Genomic DNA, 20,070 nt, shown 5'->3' with positions numbered 1-20,070 from the left:
GTCTTGGCTGGGCACAGTGGGTCACGCCTATAATCCCAGCACTTTGGGAGGCCGAGGTGGACAGATCACTTGAGGTGAGGAGTTCAAGACCAGCCTAGCCAACATGGTAAGGCCCCGTCTCTACTAAAAATACAAAAATCAGCCAGGCATGGTGGCACACGCCTGTAATCCCCGCTACTTGGGAGGCCAAGGCAGGAGAATCGCTTGAACCTGGGAGGCGGAGGTTGCAGTGAGCCGAGATCACACCACTGCACTCCAGCCTGAGTGACAAAGCAAGACTCCCTCTCAAAAAACAAAAAAAAGAGAGAGAGAGAGACCGTGTCTCTACAAAAATAAGAAAAAATTAGCTAGGAGCAGTGGCGCATGTCTGTAGTCCCAGCTACTCAAGAGGCTAAAGCTGGAAGATTGCTTGAGCCCGGGAGGTCAAGGCTGCAGTGAGCTATGATCACGCCACTGCACTTCAGTTTGGGCAACAGGGCCTGTCTCAAAAAAGCCCAAGAAAACAAAACAAACAGTTCCGTCCCTGGTAACTTTGGCCTATAAACTCTGAGGTGAAAGCCAAGGGGAGAACCGTGGGGTTCTCAGCTTGCCCATTCAGTCCTTACCAATTTTGTTGCCGTGGTCCTCATGTGCTTTGTTAATGCAGTGAACACATGGGCTTCCAAGGAGGGAGGAGACAGGAGAAGTGTGTTTATTGTTCATCCTGGCATGAGAACCACACAGACTGGTGTTGATAAGGAAGAAACCACCTACGATGTAGTTTCTTAGCTGTCTTCTTTTTGTTTATCTTCACTTCACACATACACTCATCAAGTGTTCCATATGGGGTTGTTTCTTTAATTGCCATTACACCTAAATTTGAATTATGATACACCAGCATTAAATTTAATTAGGGTCAGTAGGAATATCAAATGACCCCTGTGGGTTCAGAGTGAGTTTGGGGCCTAGGTTTTTGTGTTTTAGAAACAGAGTCTTGCTCTGTCACCCAGGCTGGAGTGCAGTGGCACAGTCATAGCCCACTGTGGCCTCCAACTACTGGGCTCAGCAGTCCTCCCACCTCAGCCTCCCAAGTAGCTGAGACTACAGGGCGATTTCTATTTTTTGTAGAGAGGGATTCTCACTATGTTCCCCAGGCTGGTCTCAAACTCCTGACCTCAAGTAATCCTCCTGCTTTGGCCTCCCAAAGTGCTAGAATTACAGGTGTAAGCCATTGCGCCTGGCCCATAAGACGTGCTTAGGCACTAATGAGCTATTATTCAAGTTGAATGCCGATCACTTTACAAATTCATCACATAAAAAAATGCCCACGATGGTATTTTTATAATAGCTGTATTGAGATATAATTTACATACCATGCAATTCACCCATTTAAAGTACACAAGTCAGTGGTTTTTATTATATTCACAAAGTTGTCCAACCATTACCACAATCAATTTTAGAACATTTTCATCACCCCAAAAGAAACCCCATATCCATAGCAGTTACTTCCCATCCTCCTTTCCCACCAACTCCTGACAACCACCAATCTATTTTCTGTTTCTATGCATTTTCCTCTGGACAATTTACAGAAATGGAATCCAATATGTGGCCCTTTGTATCTGGTGTCTTTCACTGAGAACATGACGTTTCAAGGTTTATTCCCATTGTGGCGTATGTCAGTCTTTGATCTGTTTGATGGCTGAAAAATACCCCATTGTATAGACTTGAGTTAATGGACACTTGAGTTCTTAACTCAATAACCATTGAGTTAATGGACACTTGAGTTCTTATCACTATTTGGCTATTAGGAATAATGCTACTATGAACATACATGTACAAATTTTTGTGCGGACATGTATTTTTATTTTTTTCCCTACAGTGCTTTTTTGAGCTGGGAAAATCAAACGTAACAATATAACTTAATGTGACTTTTGTTTAAAACTCAAGTGACTCCTTTAGGGTTTGGAACATCAGGCTGGAAGAGAAGCCTGAGGCGGGATCCTTTTCCTTCAGAACCTGCGACCTGGTCCCGGTATGGGGGCCGGAGCATCAGGGCTTTGAGTATCTCACCCACCTTTTCCCTTGCAGGGAGCTGCTGCGCTGCGAGGCTGCGCTGGCCAGGCTGTACTGCCGCATGGCCCTGCTCAATATCTTCGCCCCCAAGTTGCCTCACTTGTTCACTCGCCTCTTCCACATCCCTGCCATCCGGGACATTACCCTGGAGCACCTGCAACTGCTGTCCAATCAGCTCCTCGCACCTCCTCTCCCAGGTAAAACTTGGCTTTGCTGCTGTCACTCTGGAACTTAGCATCAGGCGGGCGCTGTGCACAGTGTAGTCATTCCCCGCATGAGGGCGAGAAATGCCTCATGGTGCGCATAGGCTCACGTGAGAAATTGCACGCAGGAACTGGGATTCTCCTGGCAGGGCTTTCTCACTCTTCGAAAAATGTAATGGATTACTCACTTGAGTCATTACTCTGTTAAGCATTCATCAAGTTTCCCAACGTAATTGTGGATCAAGGAAAATTAAGTATTACTTATGAAACCAAGTCACTGTATTGTTGCCACAGACATTCTATTTGACATTAGAAAGAAAGGAGATGTTCCTGTCATCAGCGTCCTCCAAAGCAGACCTATTTGGTTCATCATAAGTTCTGCTGAGGCTGTTCCAAAGGCCAGCCTGTGTGCCCTTGGCATGAGGGCTGTGTCTGATCCCCAGTGAATGCCAGGTGATGAGTCTGCCCTCAGCACTATCCAGGACTCAGGGGCCCTTTCTGTCTTCCCCTGGCATCTCAGCCTCCAGCCTGCCCCCTTGATCTCCCAGCAACTAAGATGGGAACAAGAGGTGAGGCAGGCAGGGGGCACCCCTCAAAGCTCACTTGCAGATAGCAATCTAGGCTCAGTCAGCATCCTGGGTAGCTGCCCTCCAGCTCACAACTGTGGGGTCCCACCCAGCCAGGGCATGTGTGCACTACATCGCTACTGGTCCATATGAGCGCCTGGGGTCCACAGCCCATCCCAAGAACTTAGATGCCCTGAAACATACCTGGAAAGCATCAAATGTGGTGGCAGAAGCTTTGCCCTGATGATCTAACAAGTTTCTCTACAGGCTGTGCCCTGAGGTACCCTGGGGGGGTGGGCCAGGGTAGTCAGACAGGTCAGGCTCTGGGAACCCCTGGATCCAAGCAGCCCCATTTGATATATTTCATAGACCTGGGCCTCTGTGTAGATTTTATTTTAGGAAACAGTTTCACAGCTGAAAAGAAAGCAAAAGTATGAAGCCCATTGATCTCCTGGGTCCCCCTCCACCATCCTGGTGCAGAGGATCTGATTGCCGGCATCTGTTATCCAGGACATCATATCCAGGATAACCCTCCCATCTGGGGTTTCTGGATGGGTTATTCATTGTCTGTTACTTAGACTCTCACAGCTACTGGCTGCTTTGATTCTTGTCAACTTCTGTTTCCTTTCCGTCCCCAGACGGCACCATCAGCTCCAGCTCGATCCTCCTGGCGCAGTCTTTACAGCATTGCATCCATTCCCAGAACTGCTCCGCCACGGACCTCTTTTACCAGGGCAACTCCCAGACAGTGAGAGAGTGGCTCAACGTGGCCATCACCCGGACCCTGCACCAGGGCGAGGAGAGCCTTTTAGAGCTGACGAAACAGATCTGCTCTTTCCTGCAGGTAGAAGTCTAAAGCTCATGTTCCTGCAGTGTGGTTACCATTTTTAACTGGGAGTCTCACTGGCTTGCTGAAAATGACTTCCCTTTCCCTTCCAAGTCCCTATTCCTCTCGATTTCCTTTTCCTAGAAGCTCTTCTGCTTTATCTCATCTGTAGCTTGCTTCCTTCCAGAGGGCTATTTAGTCGTTTGGCTGATTTCCTGGGCCATGTGAGATGAGAAGATGAAATGCTGTCCCTGTGTTTAGCCCGTGGCTTTCCTTATTCAGTGTCTCTTTGCAGACAGCACCAGAGCAGTTCCCCTCCGAAGAGTTCCCAATTTCCGAATCCAAAGTCAACATGGACGTGAATTTCCCTGGGGCAGCTTTTGTTGTTGTGTCTTGTAAAGAAAGTCAATCTGGATTCCGCAAAGAGTAAGTTGCCTGTTCTCAAGAAGATGATGATGGGGAGAGGAAAGCTAAATGAATTCTGGTGAAACTGGCCAAGGAAAAAAATTCAAATCACTGATTCTTTAATGCAAATGACTTACAATTCTCTCCATATTTCTATGTTTGGGGAATTAGTCTATAAAGAATGACCTTCCAAAGTGTGGTGGAAATGACTTGGGCCCAGTTCTCATCTAACGTCCCCTGGTGAGAAGGCAAAGCTGCCTGTCCCCATGTGCATGGCTAGACCCTGTATTAACACCCACCCATCCCTCCTTCTCAGCTCCTCTCTGTACAAGGCACCGTGGGCACGGGTGCTCGTATATGGCCTCGGCCACAAAGTGAAGCGAAATGGCCAGCTGAACCTCATCGAGGCCGCCTGTTACCCGCGGGACGCGTCCCCAGCCAACACTGGGCTTGCACCTCCCCCCACCGCTGACCAGTACCCCTCTGTGGTCCTCTCCACAGACAGGGTCCACATCAAACTGGGTGAGTCTCCAGCAGCTTGTCATGACGAGAACAGCTGGAGTCATTCTCCTCTTGCCTTCTTTTTGAAGCTATAATGAATTTTGTACCTTGCATGTTCCAGTTCCTATTGATAAAGAATAGGACTTCTGGGGACTTCTGGAAGAAACTGCTGCTTCTTTTAGAGGCAGTAAATTAAAAGACTTATCTTTCCTACCTAGGGAAGGCCTGACAGATGCTGTCCAGACTACAGTGGAGATTTCCTTTCTTTTCACAAGTATGTGCTGAGATGTGTCTGTTTAGAATGATACAACCAGAGCAATCACATCCTTACAGCTGGCTCAGGCTATGATAATCCCAGTTGCCATTCCTTGAATTCTCATTAACCAAATTCTCAACATGGCTCCCCAGGGCACTGGCCACTGTGAGAGTCTGCTCCTCAACTAACTGGAAGCTCGATTGCTCTCATCTCCTGGGCATTTTTTTGAAGCCTCCATCGTTTTAGAGTTAGATGAGGGCTCTGCCTCCACATGCCCTGAAGCTGTCACTGCCTGTCCTCTGTATGCACCAGGGCCTGCTGGCTCTGTGTCTGAGTATGCACAGAAAAGAAAGGAAATCCTCATCACAGGCCTCCACTGCTCCTCCTCGGCATGCTTGACAGGAAAAGACTGACGCGTGTTTGCCAGAGACAGAAAACATGTGAACTTTTAGCCAAAATAACAGGCCTGGGCTTCTCCACACCCCAGTCCTTGAGACAATGCATCTTAGGGAATGAAATGAAAGAACATTTCTTCAGTGATTTGGTCATTGCTAAACAACTTTATGGTCTTTTTTATTAGAGTCTGTTTTTCATAGTATTTTTCCTATACTAGCTGTTTTTTAAACTTTACATTTAAAACAGAGGATCTCTGTCATTCCACAATTATCACTATGTAAACATTCACCCCAGAGTATACAAGCCAATGTGGTTTGCTTCTGACTTGTCCAAAGCCCTCTGATGCCCTGGCTTCTGTCTGACTGGTGTTTATAGAGAGGCTTCAGGGGCAGTGCAGGATGTGAGGGGGATCAAGCCTTGGACCTTCTTCCTCTCACTGTAGACAGCTTTGGTCACACGTAGGCCATGGCAGTGACAAAAGGTGATAAGATAATCAAAACCCAAGGTGCCAGTAGTCTTAAGTCTTGGGGACCCCTTGCTGGTCCACTGTAATAAGCATAATGGTCTTAGTGGGATTGCAGCCATACCAAAGGACTGATTATTTCTTTACCAAGCTGGGAATATCCCAGTGAGTCATCTTTTAAAGTGTTACTTACTTTCCCCATTCTGGTTGGTATCTAACTGAATGACAAGTGTGTGTCCTCTGTTCTCATCTCCGTTCTTTGTCCCATTTGCCAAATCCACCCCAGTAAGCGGACTCCCTGGAGGGATGGCCTCCATCTCCTCGTGTCCCTGCAGCCCACTGTCCAGAGTGTCAGGAGTTATGTGTCCTCCTGCTGGAGCAGATGAGTGGGTGGGCTCTCCAGCCCTGTTTCTACGTGCACACCTGGCAGGACCTTTTGTGAGGCTTATTTGGGTCAGGTGCTGCCAATCATCTGCTTTCTTCCTGGGTGCTTCTTGCAGGGGTGTCTCCACCTCCTGGAGCAGTCCTGGTGTTACATTCCCTGCCCCTGGAGTTCTCACTGGCTATGGCCTTCGCAGAGCAGCTGCTGTCCTGGAAATCAGAGGACAGTGAAGGGAAGTCCGAAGATGAGCCTGACACCATTCCGACATCTGTCCTCCTGCAGGTGGTGGAGCTGCTAGGTGAGGCTGCCTTCCCTGGGGATCGGAATCTAGGGTGGGGGTGGAGCTGGCATGGTGCCTGAGGAAGGAGCTTGCCAGGTGGTGTACGGAGTGGCCACAGGTAGCCCAGGCAGCTGCAGCCTCCTTCAGATTGCTGTCATTTGAAGTGGGCTTGGGGAATAGATCTTAAGGTACAACCTAGACTCCCAAATCCATGATTTGCCAGGTATTTTCATTATTTTGAGGATTGGAAACTAACCAGGAAAATAAGATTAACTTTATCCACTTTACTTTAAAACAGAAGTATATGCCATTATTGTAACTTTAGGGGTGAAGGGTGGTGTGGAAATGAACAATGTTGCAAAATCAAAGGTTATAACTGCATAGTTCCTCAAAGGGTCAAAAAGGTTGCAAAACTCATGGAATGATAAATGTAAAAGTTGTGCATTTTACCATATGCAAATTTACCTAAACAAATTCTAAATAAATATTAAACTTTAATGATATGCCTCCTTAAGTGTTTAGGGATGAAGCATACTGATGTCTACAACTTATTTTGAAATAATCAAAAACTAAGATGGGTTTGTGGATGAATAGAGGGGTAGACAGATATGTAGTAGAGGAAATACAGCAACATGTTTATGGTGGAATCTAGCTGGTAAGTGCACAGGTGTTTACTGTATAATTTCTTCAGGCTTTCTATATTTTTGAATTTTTCCATAATGTTGCAGGGAAGAAAACATTGCACACTCGGGCCAGACGCAGTGGCTCACGCCTGTAATCCCAGCACTTTGGGAGGCCAAGGCGGGTTGATCACCTGAGGTCAGGAGTATGGAGACCAGCCTGACCAACATGATGAAACCCTGTCTCTACTAAATACAAAAAATTGGCCGGGCATGGTGGTGCATGCCTGTAGTCCCAGCTACTCAGGAGGCTGAGGCAGGAGGATCGCTTGAACCTGGGAGGCGGAGGTTGCAGTGAGCCAAGATTGTGCCATTGCACTCCAGCCTGGGCAACAAGAGCGAAACTCCATCTCAAAAAAACAGAAAACACTGCACACTTGGATGCCTTCAGTGCCTTCAGGGTTCAAACAGATCAGCTAAATGAGGGAAATAAAGAGGAAAGTTGGCAGGGGGACTTTGGTGAGCTGGAGGCACAGAGGACACGTGCCCTGTCATCCACTGCTGCAGGAGAACATGGCCCTGCTTCTGCCAGAACCGTAATTTCTTTCTTTTTTTTTTTTTTTTTTTTTTGAGACGGAGTCTCGCTCTGTCGCCCAGTCTGGAGTGCAGTAGCGCCGTCTTAGCTCACTGCAAGCTCCGCCTCCCGGGTTCATGCCATTCTCCTGCCTCAGCCTCCAGAGTAGCTAGGACCACAGGCGCCCACCACCACGCCCGGCCAATTTTTTGTATTTTTAGTAGAGACAGGGTTTCACCATGTTAGCCAGGATAGTCTCGATCTCCTGACCTCGTGATCCACCCGCCTCAGCCTCCCAAAGTACTGGGATTACAGACATCAGCCACTGCGCCCGGCCTGGAACCATAATTTCTTATTTCAAGAAAATCCAGGAATCCAAATGTTGATGTGAATTTCTCAATTTTTAAATGTTGGCAACCAAGTCAAATGCTTTCATACACCCTAGGAGGGCCAAGCGCAGTGGTTCACACCTGTGATCCAGCACTTTGAGAGGCTGAGGCAAGAGGATCACTTGAGTTCAGGATATGGAGCAACATAGCCAGACCCTTTCTCTGCAAAAAATAAAAAACACCCAGGGAGTGGATAGGGGGGACGTAAGCAGAGAACACTGTCTGAGAATGAGTTTCAGCTCATAGGCCGTCATGTGCAATTTTGGTGAAGAATTCTCTCCAAGGTCATCTTACATTAATGCTAAATGGTAGAGCAAGGACAACGGAGGTGACATGAATAGTTCTGGCATCTGAGGGCCTAGCCCTGTGCCCCAGCAGAGAGGGGAGCAAGGACACCTGTCCTCTGTGGAGGTTCTATGAGAGCCCATGTTCCAGGACAGTCACAAACTTGTTTCCAACCAGAATTTGCAAGCAGTGTCAGTCCTGAGAGAGCAGGAAGCTTGATCCCCTCTTTGGTAGGTGCTGGACTTAGTAAGTCAGCTTCAGCAGGCCCTTGGGATTCCCCCGGCCAGTAATCTTTTATCCTGTACAAGAGCCATCTGGATGTAGCAAACTGCAGTTCACTCTTTTGCAGGGTAAGGGCTCAGCTGGCTCAGTGGGACACAGGCTTTAGATGTTCATGATCCCTAATCGTGTCTCACGTACATGAGCTTTCTCTCTTTCCACTCAGATCCAGGGTACATGATTATGTGAATGTAAGATATGCGTCTGGTATGAAGGAGACCTTGGCACAAACGTGTGTTCCATCTTGTGGTTCTAGACAGTGTTTCCCAAACTTCAGTCATTATCATGCCACCGTTATATGATTGTTTCCATGTCCACAAATTGTGCCTGTCAGCATTTATTTACTTACTTATTTTATTTTTTTGAAATGGAGTCTCACTCTGTCACCCAGGCTGGAGCGCAGTGGTGCGATCTCAGCTCACTGCAACCTCCACCTCCTGGGTTCAAGTGATTCTCCTGCCCCAGCCTCCTGAGTAGTTGGGAATACAGGTGCCCACTACCATGCCCAGCTAATTTTTTTGTATTTTTAGTAGAAACAGGATTTCACCATGTTAGCCAGGCTGGTCTCAGTCTCCTGACCTCAGGTGACCCACCTGCCTTGGCCTCCCATAGTACTGGGATTACAGGCATGAACCACTGAGCCCAGCCAGCATGCATATATTTAACAGTTTTTATTGCAATCAACTCCTCCTTTTTTAAAACTTAAATTTAGTTTTAAGGAAACCTTGGCTGGGCACGGTGGCTCATGCCTGTAATCCCAGCACTTTGGGAGGCCAAGGCGGGCGGATCACGAGGTCAGGAGATCAAGACCATCCTGGCTAACACAGTGAAACCGTGTCTCTACTAAAAATACAAAAAATTAGCCGGGTGTGATAGCGGGCGCCTGTGGTCCCAGCTACTTGGGAGGCTGAGGCAAGAGAATGGTGTGAACCCAGGAGGCGGAGCTTACAGTGAGCCGAGATGGCACCACGGCACTCCAGCCTGGGCGACAGACTGGGACTCCGTCTCAAAAAAAAAAAAAAAAAAAGGAAAGGAAACCTTTACATCACTTCTCTAAATACAAAATTAGTATCCATTGGCATAACTAACAGGTACCCATAAAAATAAATACAGGCCGGGCCTGATGTCTCACGCCTGTAATCCCAGCACTTTGGGAGGCTGAGGCAAAAGGATGGCTTGAGCCCAGGAGTTCAAGACCAGCCAGGACAACACAATGAGACCCTGTCTCAATCAATCAATCAGTCCATCTATCCATCCATTCATACATACATACATTTGAAGAAAATAGTTGCCGTCACAAAAATCTAGCTGAATGCTGTTCTCTGTCAAAGGCTCTGGGACTCTGGCCCACTTTCTCTTAAGGCTATGCCAGCCGGCCAGGCGCAGTGGCTCACACCTATAATCCCAGCACTTTGGGAGGCTGTGGGCAGATCACCTGAGGTCGGGAGTTCGAGACCTGCCTGACCAACACGGAGGAACCCTGTCTCTACAAAAAATACAAAATTAGCCAGGTGTGATGGTGCATGCCTGTAATCCAAGCTACTCGGGAGGCTGAGGCAGGAGAATTGCTTGAACCTGGGAGGCGGAGGTTGCGGTGAGCCAAGATCGCGCCATTGCACTCCAGCCTGGGCAACAAGAGCGAAACTCCGTCTCAAAAAAACAAAAAAGAATATGCCAGCCTTGGCCAGGTGCAGTGGCTCACATCTGTAATCCCAGCACTTTGGGAGGCTGAGGCACACGGACCACTTGAGGCCAGAAGTTCAAGACCAGCCTGGCCAACATGACGATACCCCATCTCTGCTAAAAATATAAAAATTAGCTGGGTGTGGTGGCACACGCCTGTAATTCAAGTTATTCTGGACACTGAAGCATGAGAATTGCTTGAACCTGGGAGGCGGAGGTTGCAGTGAGCTGAGATCGCGCCACTGCACTCCAGCCTGGGTGATAAGAGACAGACTCTGTCTCAATTTAAAAAAAAAAAAAAAAAAGCAGCTTAAAAAATTATTAAAGAAGGTCGGGCACAGTGGCTCATGCCTGTAATCCCAGTACTTTGGGAGACTGAGGCGGGTGGATCACGAGGTAGGTCAGGAGTTCAAGACCAGCCTGGCCAAGATGGTGAAACCCCATCTCTACTAAAAATACAAAAATTAACTGGGCATGCTGGTAGGAGCCTGTAATCCCAGCTATGCGGGAGACTGAGGCAGAGAATTGCTTGAACCCAGGAGTCAGAGGTTGCAGTGAGCTGAGATCACGCCACTGCACTCCAGCCTGGGTACCAGAGTAAGACTCACTCTCAAAAAGAAAAAATTATTTAAAAAATAATTTAAATTAAAAAAAAAAAAAGAATATGCCAGCCTCACGGCCAGGCACAATGGCACACACCTGTAAACCCAGCACTTTAGGAGGCTGAGGTGGGAGGATTGCTTGAGCCCAGGAGTTCTAGACCAGCCTGGGCAACATGGCAAAACCATGAAAACTGTCTCTGCAAAGGAAAAATAATAATACAAAAATTAGCTGGGCATGGTCTCACACTCCTGTAATCCCAGCTACTCAGGAGGCTGAGGTATCACTTGAGCCTAGGAGCAACAGTGAGCTATGATTGTGCCACTGCACTTCAGCCTGGGTGACAGAGCAAGACCCTGTCTCAAAAAAGAAAAATAAAATAAATAATGCCACCCTCGAAGTAAGGCTTTCTTGTTGGCAAAAATCAGGACTAAAAGAGGAGTTTAAAAGGAACAGTGTTTCAGTGTGTGTTTCAGTGCCGTTTGGTAAAATTGGCTTGTGTGCCCCATAGTAAGCATCCAGTACTTTGGGAAACATTATTCTAGGGACTTATCACCAACATGCTGCATAACCTTTTGAGACAAAATATGATGGTGTTTTGCTGGCACCCTGCCATTGGGCACAAGGGTCAAAGCCGTCACCTCTGGAGCCGACCTGTCAGCTCTGAATCTCAGCTCTCTTGTCTGGTAGCTGTGTGCCTTCCAGCCAGGCCTCCACCTCCCAACCTCTGTTTCTCCATCTGTAAGAAGGGACTGAATTGCGCAGTCACTGTTCACAGGGTTGTTATGAGGGTTGATTCCAGGCTCAGAACTGCACCTGGAACATAGCCAGTGCTGCATAGTAATTACTGTTACTATTTTCATTTGCCTCAGGAAACTTCTTGTGGACCACGGACATGGCAGCCTGTGTGAAGGAGCTTGTTTTCCATCTCCTGGCAGAGCTCCTGCGCACGGTGCACACCCTGGAGCAGAGGCGGCACCCCGCTGGCCTGTCCTCCTCAATCGCCCTCCAGCTGAACCCCTGCCTGGCCATGCTGATGGCCTTGCAGTCGGAGCTCCACAAGCTGTACGACGAGGAGACGCAGAACTGGGTCTCAGGCGGCGCCTGCGGGGGCTCCGGGGGGGCGGCGGCCGGCGACCAGGGCAGGTTCTCTACGTATTTTCATGCACTCATGGAAGGGTGCCTGGCTGTGGCCGAAGTGACCCTGCCTACTAACATGAGTGTCACAGCCAGTGGGGTGACCTCAGCGACCGCCCCAAATCTCAGTGACTCGTCCTCCTCCTCCTCGTCCTCCCCAGGACAGACCCCACAGAGTCCCAGCCTCCTCTCCAAGAGGAAGAAAGTCAAGATGAAGCGGGAAAAGGCCTCCTCGTCGGGCAAGCGCCAGTCTTCCCGCACCGTGGACTCGGACCCCACCGTGCTCAGCATCGGAGGCAGCAAGCCCGAGGACATGCTGTGGTTCCACCGGGCACTCACCCTGCTCATCATCCTCCGCCACCTCACCAGGAAGGACCCACAGGGGCTGGGCGTGACGAGTGACGCCATCGCCGATGCCTGCCAGGCCCTGGTGGGCCCCACCGCCCACAGCCGCTTGCTGGTGATCTCCGGGATCCCCACCCACCTGGACGAGGGCGTAGTCAGAGGCGCCATCCGCAAGGCCTGCAACGCCCACGGCGGGGTCTTCAAAGACGAGATCTACATCCCGCTGCAGGAAGAAGACACCAAGAAGCCGAAAGACAAGGCCGAGGGCGGGGACGGGAAAGTTGAGCCCGAGAAGACACTGGCCTTCCCCGGCACAGACAGCATGGAGGTCAGCACGTCCAGCAGCCTGACCCCCGCCATGAGCATCAGCGCCTCCGCCTCCACCAGCCAGGCCTCCATCTGCAGCTCGCAGGGCATCTCCCAAACCGTCAGCGACCTCTCTGTGGATCCGCTGCCTGCCGGCCTCGAGCTGCCCATCCCTCCGGGCCTGTTGGAGCCCCACGCGGTGTCCAGCCAGGAAAGCCTGGACATTTCCCTGTGCAGCACCGGCAGCCTGGGCAGCCTGGGCAGCCTGGGGGAGCCCCTGGACAATGCAGAGACGGCCTCGGTGTCGGACATGGGCTCCATGTACACAGTCACTTCCCTGGACAACCAGCCCCTCGCCGCCCGCCCCATCAAAGGCTTCGCAGTCGTGGAGGTAACAGCTTTCAAGCCTCTACAACCACTAAATCATGACCCATTTCAATCCCCCAAGCCTCTTTAAATCTTCCAAAGTTATTTCCTAGTAGGTAATGGTGGAGCCGTTGGGGGCTCCCTGGGGCAGCCCTTGGAATGAGCACAGTGAGGCTGCTTGGGGTAACGTCTCTGAGTGACACCAAGTCCCATATCACGAAGTAAAGGGGAGCCAGAGGGCTCAGGGCCTGGCCTTCCGCGGTGGGTGGGCGCCATCAGTGCATTCTGACTCAGCCCCATCGCATCTTGAATGGCCTTGGGTTCTTTTTGTTCTTTTTGGTGTTGCCATTGGCAGGAGGGATGGTCACTGAGCAGCATGAGAATAGACTCCTGCCATTCTGTCCCAGGTGATTCTGAGTTTCAGATGACCTGCATGCTAGTGAGTCATAGTTCCACTTCAGGATCCCATGTATTTCTTAGGCCTCGCTGTTTAGAAATCCTGCATCAGAGCCTTTCTGTGCTTTTGCATAACAGTAAGGTAGGGAACTGACATGCATTACTCTCCCAGCAGGCTTTGCAAGGAGGGTTGAAGGATCAAGCAGCTGGTTTCTTTCCTAGAATCACTTCTTTGAATCCATCATCCTCCTTCATGGGGACTTCCTCAGAGTTAGGCATGAATTTTTCCTCCCTGGGAATCAGAGTAAAGCCACAGACCTGGCCGGGGATTAGTGACAGAGATTTCAGGTTGAGTCATTTGCTAAAAGTCACTGTTGTTGGCCTGTGGGAGAAAGTTTCCCAGGAGGTCCAGCTCACCAGAGTAGGGCAGCTGTCACATCTCTCCAGATGAATAGAGGGTTTCCAGGAAAAGGTGGGAGGGAGAAATTCACTCACACTGAATGACTGGTCAAGCTACTCAAATCCTGACCCTGTTCTCTGTTCACACAGATAAGATCCCGAGCCAAAATTGAGAAAATTCGAGCAAGTTTATTTAACAATAATGACTTGATTGGTTTGTCAAGTTTGGATGGTGAAGATGAATTGATGGAAATGTCAACAGAAGAGATTCTAACCGTGTCTGTAGTAAATCAGAGTCTCTTTGATACTCAAGGGAGCCCAGGGTTAGAAGATTATTTCAATGATAAGTCAATTAAAGGTGGGTTCTGGATTTGTTTTTAATCTGTAGACTTTTTGTGGAGCAATTTTAGGCTCACAGAAAAAAATCTGCATTAAAATCTCCTCCCCTCCCCAGTGTCCCCTATTTTTAACATCTTGCATTAAAGAGAAATTTGGCAGCTACTCCTGGGTTGCAGATTTTGAAAACAATTCAGAGAGTGTTGGTGAGATGGCACAAGAGGCTCCATTGTTTGTCAGTGGGGGCTGGTTATGTGCATCTTTGTATGATGTGAAAAGAAATGTTCCCCCTTCTCCCAGCTGTCAGGGCGCTGAAGGCCGTGGGGGCAGCCCCTGCCACAGGCCTGCCGCGTTCCAGCTGGAGAGGCTACCAGGGGTGGCTTTGCGCCGCCTGCAACAGGCTTGAATGTGGGCTTGTATTCAAGTCATTTTTTCCTTTTTGTCTAGCCAGGCTTCCCCTGGTTCAAGTGCAGTGTATTTATTTTGTTCTGTCCTGTGCAGCTAGAACATTGCTGGTAATTATTTCATCATATGCTTGAGGACAGCTCATGCGTCCCCCTTGTAAACTGACTCCTGGGAAAGAAACAGTTCCGTCCCTTTTTTCTCCGAAGTCCCATTTGCCAGCCCTTTTGCCATTCTGGTGGCTCTTTTGTGGAGCAAATTCTGCTTCCCCACTAATTTCTTTTTTTTTTTTTTAATTCCTCTTTTTTTCCTTTTTTAATTCCTCTTTTTTTCCTTTTTTAATTCATTTTTTCTTTTTAAAATTCTTTTCTTTAAAAAAAATTATTTTATTTATTATTTGTACAGAGAGGGTCTTCCTATGTTGCCCAGGCTGGTCTCAAACTCCTAGGCTCAAGCAGTTCTCCAGCCTCGGCCTCCCAAAGTGTTAGGACTATAGGCGTGAGTCATCACACTGGCCTTAATCTAATTCTTTAATGTTTGAAATTTCATCTTAGAGTTGCTATGTTGTTCTATGTTTTTGAAGTATAAAATTGTAATCTTTTTTTTTTTTAAGACAGAGTCTCGCTCTGTCACCCGGGCTGGAGTGCAGTGGTACAATCTCAGCTCACTGCAACTTCCACCTCCTGGGTTCAAGCAATTCTCCCTGCCTCAGCCTCCCCAGTAGCTGGGATTACAGGTGTACGCCGCCATACCCAGCTAATTTTTGTATTTTTAGTAGAGACGGGGTTTCACCATGTTGGCCAGGCTGGTCTTGAACTCCTGACCTCAGGTGATTTGCCCGCCTTGGTCTCCCAAAGTGCTGGGATTACAGGTGTGAACCACTGCGCCCAGCCAAAACATGTAATATTGAGTAGAGGTTTTGTTGTTTTAAATTATTACCCCAGGCCGGGCACGGTGGCTCATGCCTGTAATCCCAGCACTTTGGAAAGCCGAGGCAGATGGATTGCTTGAGCCCAGGAGTTTGAGACCAGCCTGGTCAGCATAGTGAGACCTCGTCTCTACAAAAAATAAAATAAGCTGGGCGTGGTGGCGTATGCCTGTAGTCCCAGCTACTCAGGAGGCTAAGGTGGGAAGATCACTTGAGCCCAGGAGTCAAAGGCTGCAGTGAGCTGAGATCATGCCACTGCACTCCAACCTGGGTGACCCCATCTTTAAAAAAAAAACATGGTTACCCCAATCATGAAATCTGGAAATGTTCCCTCAGAGGTAGGATCAGGGTGAGGTAAGTGAGATCTTGGGTACACAATTTAATGGGGCTCCAAAAAACTCAGTCAGTAAGAGAAATAATATTGTAGTATAGTTTTTTTAAAGTCAAAATTAAAGTATCCATGATCAGCAAAGTGTTAAAATTTTAAATAAAGGTAGGATCAGCATTACTGATCTTTTTCTCTTCCTCAGGCTCTGATATGGGTCAGCACAGCACTGTAAATATTTTGTTCATCATGGAGGTTTTTTTACGTTAATTTTTTTTTTTTTTTTGAGATGGAGTCTCACTCTGTCACCCAGGCTGGAGTGCAGTGGTGTGATCTCAGCTCACTGCAACCTCCACCTCCCGGGTTCAAGCAGTTCTTCTACCTCAGCCTCCTGAGTAGCTGGGACTACAGGCACTCACCACCATGCTGGCAAATTTTTGTATTTTTAGTAGAAAGGGGTTTTCACCATGTTGGCCAGGCTGGACTCGAACTCCTGACCTCAGGTAATCCTGCGGAGGCCTGCCTCAGCCTCCCAAAGTGCTGGGACTACAAGCGTGAGCCACTGTGCCCAATTTTTTTTTTTTTTTTTTAGCTGATGAGTGCTACTAAATAATTTTGACTGATTAAAATACTGCAGTAAAGTATTGTTTATCTTGATGACTGAGGTTTTTGGTGTTTTCTTAAATCTTGCCTGGCATTGAGCAAAGACCTCGGTGGGCTCACCCTGGTCCCAGCCTTGTCCCACATTGGCATGCGTTTTGCCCCCTCAGCTCTCAGCTGCCCCCAAAGTCGATATCAGGTCTGCTTAACAGGAAGCCTGAGGTCTTTCTGCCATGATTATCTTTCCCAGTCTTCTCATACTTAGATACTGAATTTTAGTTCTAGTTCCTGGTTCTTTTACAGTCAAACTTTCCACATATGGTACCTGGTCTTTTGGTAGTGCATGGATCTGCCTCATGGTGCCAGGTACACTCCTCATGTGAGGGTTGTTTGTTTCCTTTTTGTTGTTGTTGTTGTTGTTTTTGAAACAGTCTCACTCTGTCACCCAGGCTGGAATGCAGTGGTACCATATCGGCTCACTGCAACCTCCACCTCCTGGTTTCAAGTGATTCTCATGCCTTAGCCTCCTGAGTAGCTGAGAAGACAGGCACACGCCACCACACCTGGCTAATTTTTGTATTTTGCTTCACCATATTGCCCAGGCTGGTCTTGAACTCCTTACCTCATGTGACCCACCTGCCTCAGCCTTCCAAAGTGCTGGGATTACAGGTGTGAGCTACTGCACCTGGCCTCATGTGAAGGTTTTTAACTTGTGACTCTGCTGAGTCAGCTGAGGTCTCAGCCTCTCTCTTCCACACACCTGCCTCTCCCACCCTCAGCCCAGATATGCTGGAGTTGCCACAGCTGGGCCTGGCCCAGGCCAGACTCCCCAGGAGAGGGAGCAGTCCAGAGGGAATGAGGGGCCTGGGCTGCCGGGAGAAGGGAGTGATTCCTGAGAGCATGCAGATGGGTTCATGACTGGCCCTTAGGAAAGGTGAGAGCACCTTCTGGAGTGCTTGTTTGGGGACAAAAAAATATTTTTTCTGGTGCTTATAGACAGTTTTTTTGTATCTCAGAAAACTTTCTTTTTCACCTGCTCATTGCGCCAGTTTTGAAGAATATTTCCTATGAATGAGATCACCTGTTTAACAAGTTGTACTTCCCACTAAAAATACTTGCTGGCTATCTATCCTCTGGGATTATTCTAGACTAAACTGCTATGATAAATAGCCCCAGGAGGACAATGGCTCAAGTCCAGTGGAAGTTAATTCCCTGCAGATATAAGAGTGAGGGTGAGCACTGAGGTGTGCCCACCCTCGGGGAGGGGCCTGTCGTCCCCGAGCAACCAGGTAGGGGCCAAGTGCAGAGGACAGCAGCCTGGCCCCCATGTGGCTCACATCCCACAGTGACCACGGTTGCAGGGCCGCACCTTACGGCAAGGAAGGCTGGGCATGTGCTGGGCTGTGCCCAGAGAGGGAGCCAGGCTTTGGTGGGCAGCTCTTCCTTCCACTAATGTCCATCCACTGCCCCTTTCAAACAGTGTTTGGAAACAGAATGCTCGCAGGGCTTGTCCCGATGCATGTTCATGGCAGAATTGTTTTGCCCCCTCTCCATCCAACAGGGGAGAAGCTGGTGCCCGGAGCCAGAGAGGTTCTGACGGAGATATTTAAGAGTTGTGCCCATTCAGAGCAGACGCTGAGCCTGACACCAGCGAAGCCCATCAGAGTCTCTGACATTTATCTTAGCAAAGAGCAGATCAACTCCCAGACCCCAGGCAACCTCCTCCACCTCTTCTTCACCAATGTCCGGCCTCCAAAAAAGGTGCTGGAGGATCAGCTCACCCAGGTAGCTGCCCGTCCCCACCATACCCAGGCCGGGCCTTGGGTGCCCTGCAGGGCGAACCTGAGAGCCTCCCCGCTGCCTCTGTGCTCCACAGATCCTGAGGAAGTATGGCGTGCCAAAGCCCAAGTTTGACAAGAGCAAGTACAGCAAGGCCGGGAAGGAGCAGCACCCCGTGAAGGTGGTGAGCACCAAGCGGCCTATCACCAAGCCGCCTGCCAAGGACAAGGCTGTGCTCAACAGCGTCAGGTGCGTGCCCCAAGGAGCCTGGGCAGCCCGGCCTGTGGGCAGATGTGGGGGAGGCCTCCGAGCAGGAGCCTGAGGGGCGGCAGCTCCTCTAGAGGAGCCTGGTGTCAGGCCTTTTTTGTCATGCTTTGTCGCCCAGGCTGGAGTGCAGCGACCCGATCACAGCTCACTGCAGCCAGGCTCAAGCGATCCTCCCACCTCAGCCTCCTGAGTATCTGGGACTACAGGCACATGACACCTCACCTGACTAATTTTTTTAAATTTTCTGTAGAGATGGGGTTTCACCATGTTGGCCAGGCTGGTCTTGAACTCCTAGGCTCAAGCGATCAGCCTGCACTGGCCTCCCACAGTGCCGAGGTTACAGGCGGGAGCCACTGCGCCCGGTGGGTGTCTGGGCCCTTTCTGCTGAGCTCCTTTCTCAGTCCTCAGCTCCATCAGGTGAACATCAGAGTTTCATTTTATCCACAAGTGTGGTCAGATTCTGACCATGAAGGCTGGAAAGCCGACCCATCTAAATGAAGACAACATTTTCTTTAATCCTGCTTCTTTTAGTCACACAAATAATGCATAGTTATTGTAGAAAGATTAGAAAATGCATAACGCCTTAAGCCCGGGAGTTCAAGACCAGCCTGGGCAACATGGCAAAACACCATCTCTACAAAACAATATAAAAATTAGCTGACTGTGGTGGCATGCACCTGTGGTCCCAGCTACTCAAGAAGCTACTCAAGAAGCTGAGGCAGGAGGATGGCTTGAGCCCCAGAGGTCGAGGCTGCAGTGAGCCATGATCACACCACTGCACTGGTGACAGAACGAGACCCTATTTCAAAAAAAAGAAAAAGAAAATGCATAGTGCCTATTGGAAAAAATTAAATTGCCCCTTGCATAGCAACTACTTTTAAGTACATGACCTTTGATTTATGCCTATATATTATTTTCTTAAGTTTTGAATGACCAAAATAGTACAAGATTCAAAAGCAGATGCAGTGAAAAGCCACTCTTCCTCCGGACCATTCTTAAGCCTTGAAGCTCCCCTCCCTGAGCCTGCAAGGTTACTTCTGTAGCTTTTGGGAAGAACCCTTTCTATAAATACAGAAGCAATTCTATACATATGCCCAGTGTTGGGTACCATACACAATGTCCATACCTTGCCATTTTTATTTAATACTAATTTTGGAAATCATTTCAGACCAGTACAAAAAGAATTCCCCATTCCTTTTTTAAAAAATAGCCTCATAGGCCAGGCGCGGTGGCTCACGCCTATAATCCCAGCACTTTGGGAGGCCGAGATGGGCGGTTCACAAGGTCAGGAGATCGAGACCATCCTGGCTAACACGGTGAAACCTCGTCTCTACCAAAAATACAAAAAAATTAGCCGGGCGTGGTGGCGAGTGCCTGTAGTCCCAGCTACTTGGGAGGCTGAGACAGGAGAATGGCGTGAACCCGGGAGGCGGAGCTTGCAGTGAGCCGAGGTCACGCCACTGCACTCCAGCCTTGGCGACAGAGCAAGACTCTGTCTCAAAAAAAAAAAAAAAAATAGCCTCATAACATTCCATGTATGGATATGCATATAAATTTAATAGAATATTATTTATATACAGGTCTGTGACTCTCGAGTACACAGAGATGAAACCTTGATAGCAAAATATTACCCAGCAAGAATCTCTAGAGGAATTGTTTAACCAGAAAAATAAAGGTTTTTAAAAGTTAATTCATTATATAGAAATGGTGTTTCTCAATCAGCA

At 48.7% G+C, this 20,070-nt stretch overlaps 1 protein-coding gene across 7 annotated transcripts in view; it reads left to right on the top strand.

Moving 5' to 3' along the window:
* HECTD4 (HECT domain E3 ubiquitin protein ligase 4) overlaps positions 1 to 20,070 on the top strand; it is a 222,188-nt gene that overhangs the window by 185,107 nt on the left and 17,011 nt on the right. For all 7 annotated transcript variants that reach the window (XR_010108967.1, XM_034934555.3, XM_034934553.3 and 4 more), the window contains 9 exons: positions 2,068 to 2,249; positions 3,460 to 3,665; positions 3,943 to 4,073; positions 4,369 to 4,574; positions 6,169 to 6,348; positions 11,633 to 12,939; positions 13,860 to 14,067; positions 17,862 to 18,085; positions 18,177 to 18,328. Coding sequence is in view for 6 of the 7 variants with exons in the window: in XM_034934555.3 (XP_034790446.1) it covers positions 2,068 to 2,249; positions 3,460 to 3,665; positions 3,943 to 4,073; positions 4,369 to 4,574; positions 6,169 to 6,348; positions 11,633 to 12,939; positions 13,860 to 14,067; positions 17,862 to 18,085; positions 18,177 to 18,328 (2,796 nt within the window). In the remaining variant the exon portion in view is untranslated. The remainder of the gene's footprint in view (positions 1 to 2,067; positions 2,250 to 3,459; positions 3,666 to 3,942; positions 4,074 to 4,368; positions 4,575 to 6,168; positions 6,349 to 11,632; positions 12,940 to 13,859; positions 14,068 to 17,861; positions 18,086 to 18,176; positions 18,329 to 20,070) is intronic.

Source organism: Pan paniscus, chromosome 10 (genome assembly GCF_029289425.2).
Source record: "Pan paniscus chromosome 10, NHGRI_mPanPan1-v2.0_pri, whole genome shotgun sequence".
NCBI classification, from domain to species: Eukaryota; Metazoa; Chordata; class Mammalia; order Primates; family Hominidae; genus Pan; species Pan paniscus.
This window is presented reverse-complemented; position numbering and strand designations above follow the sequence as displayed.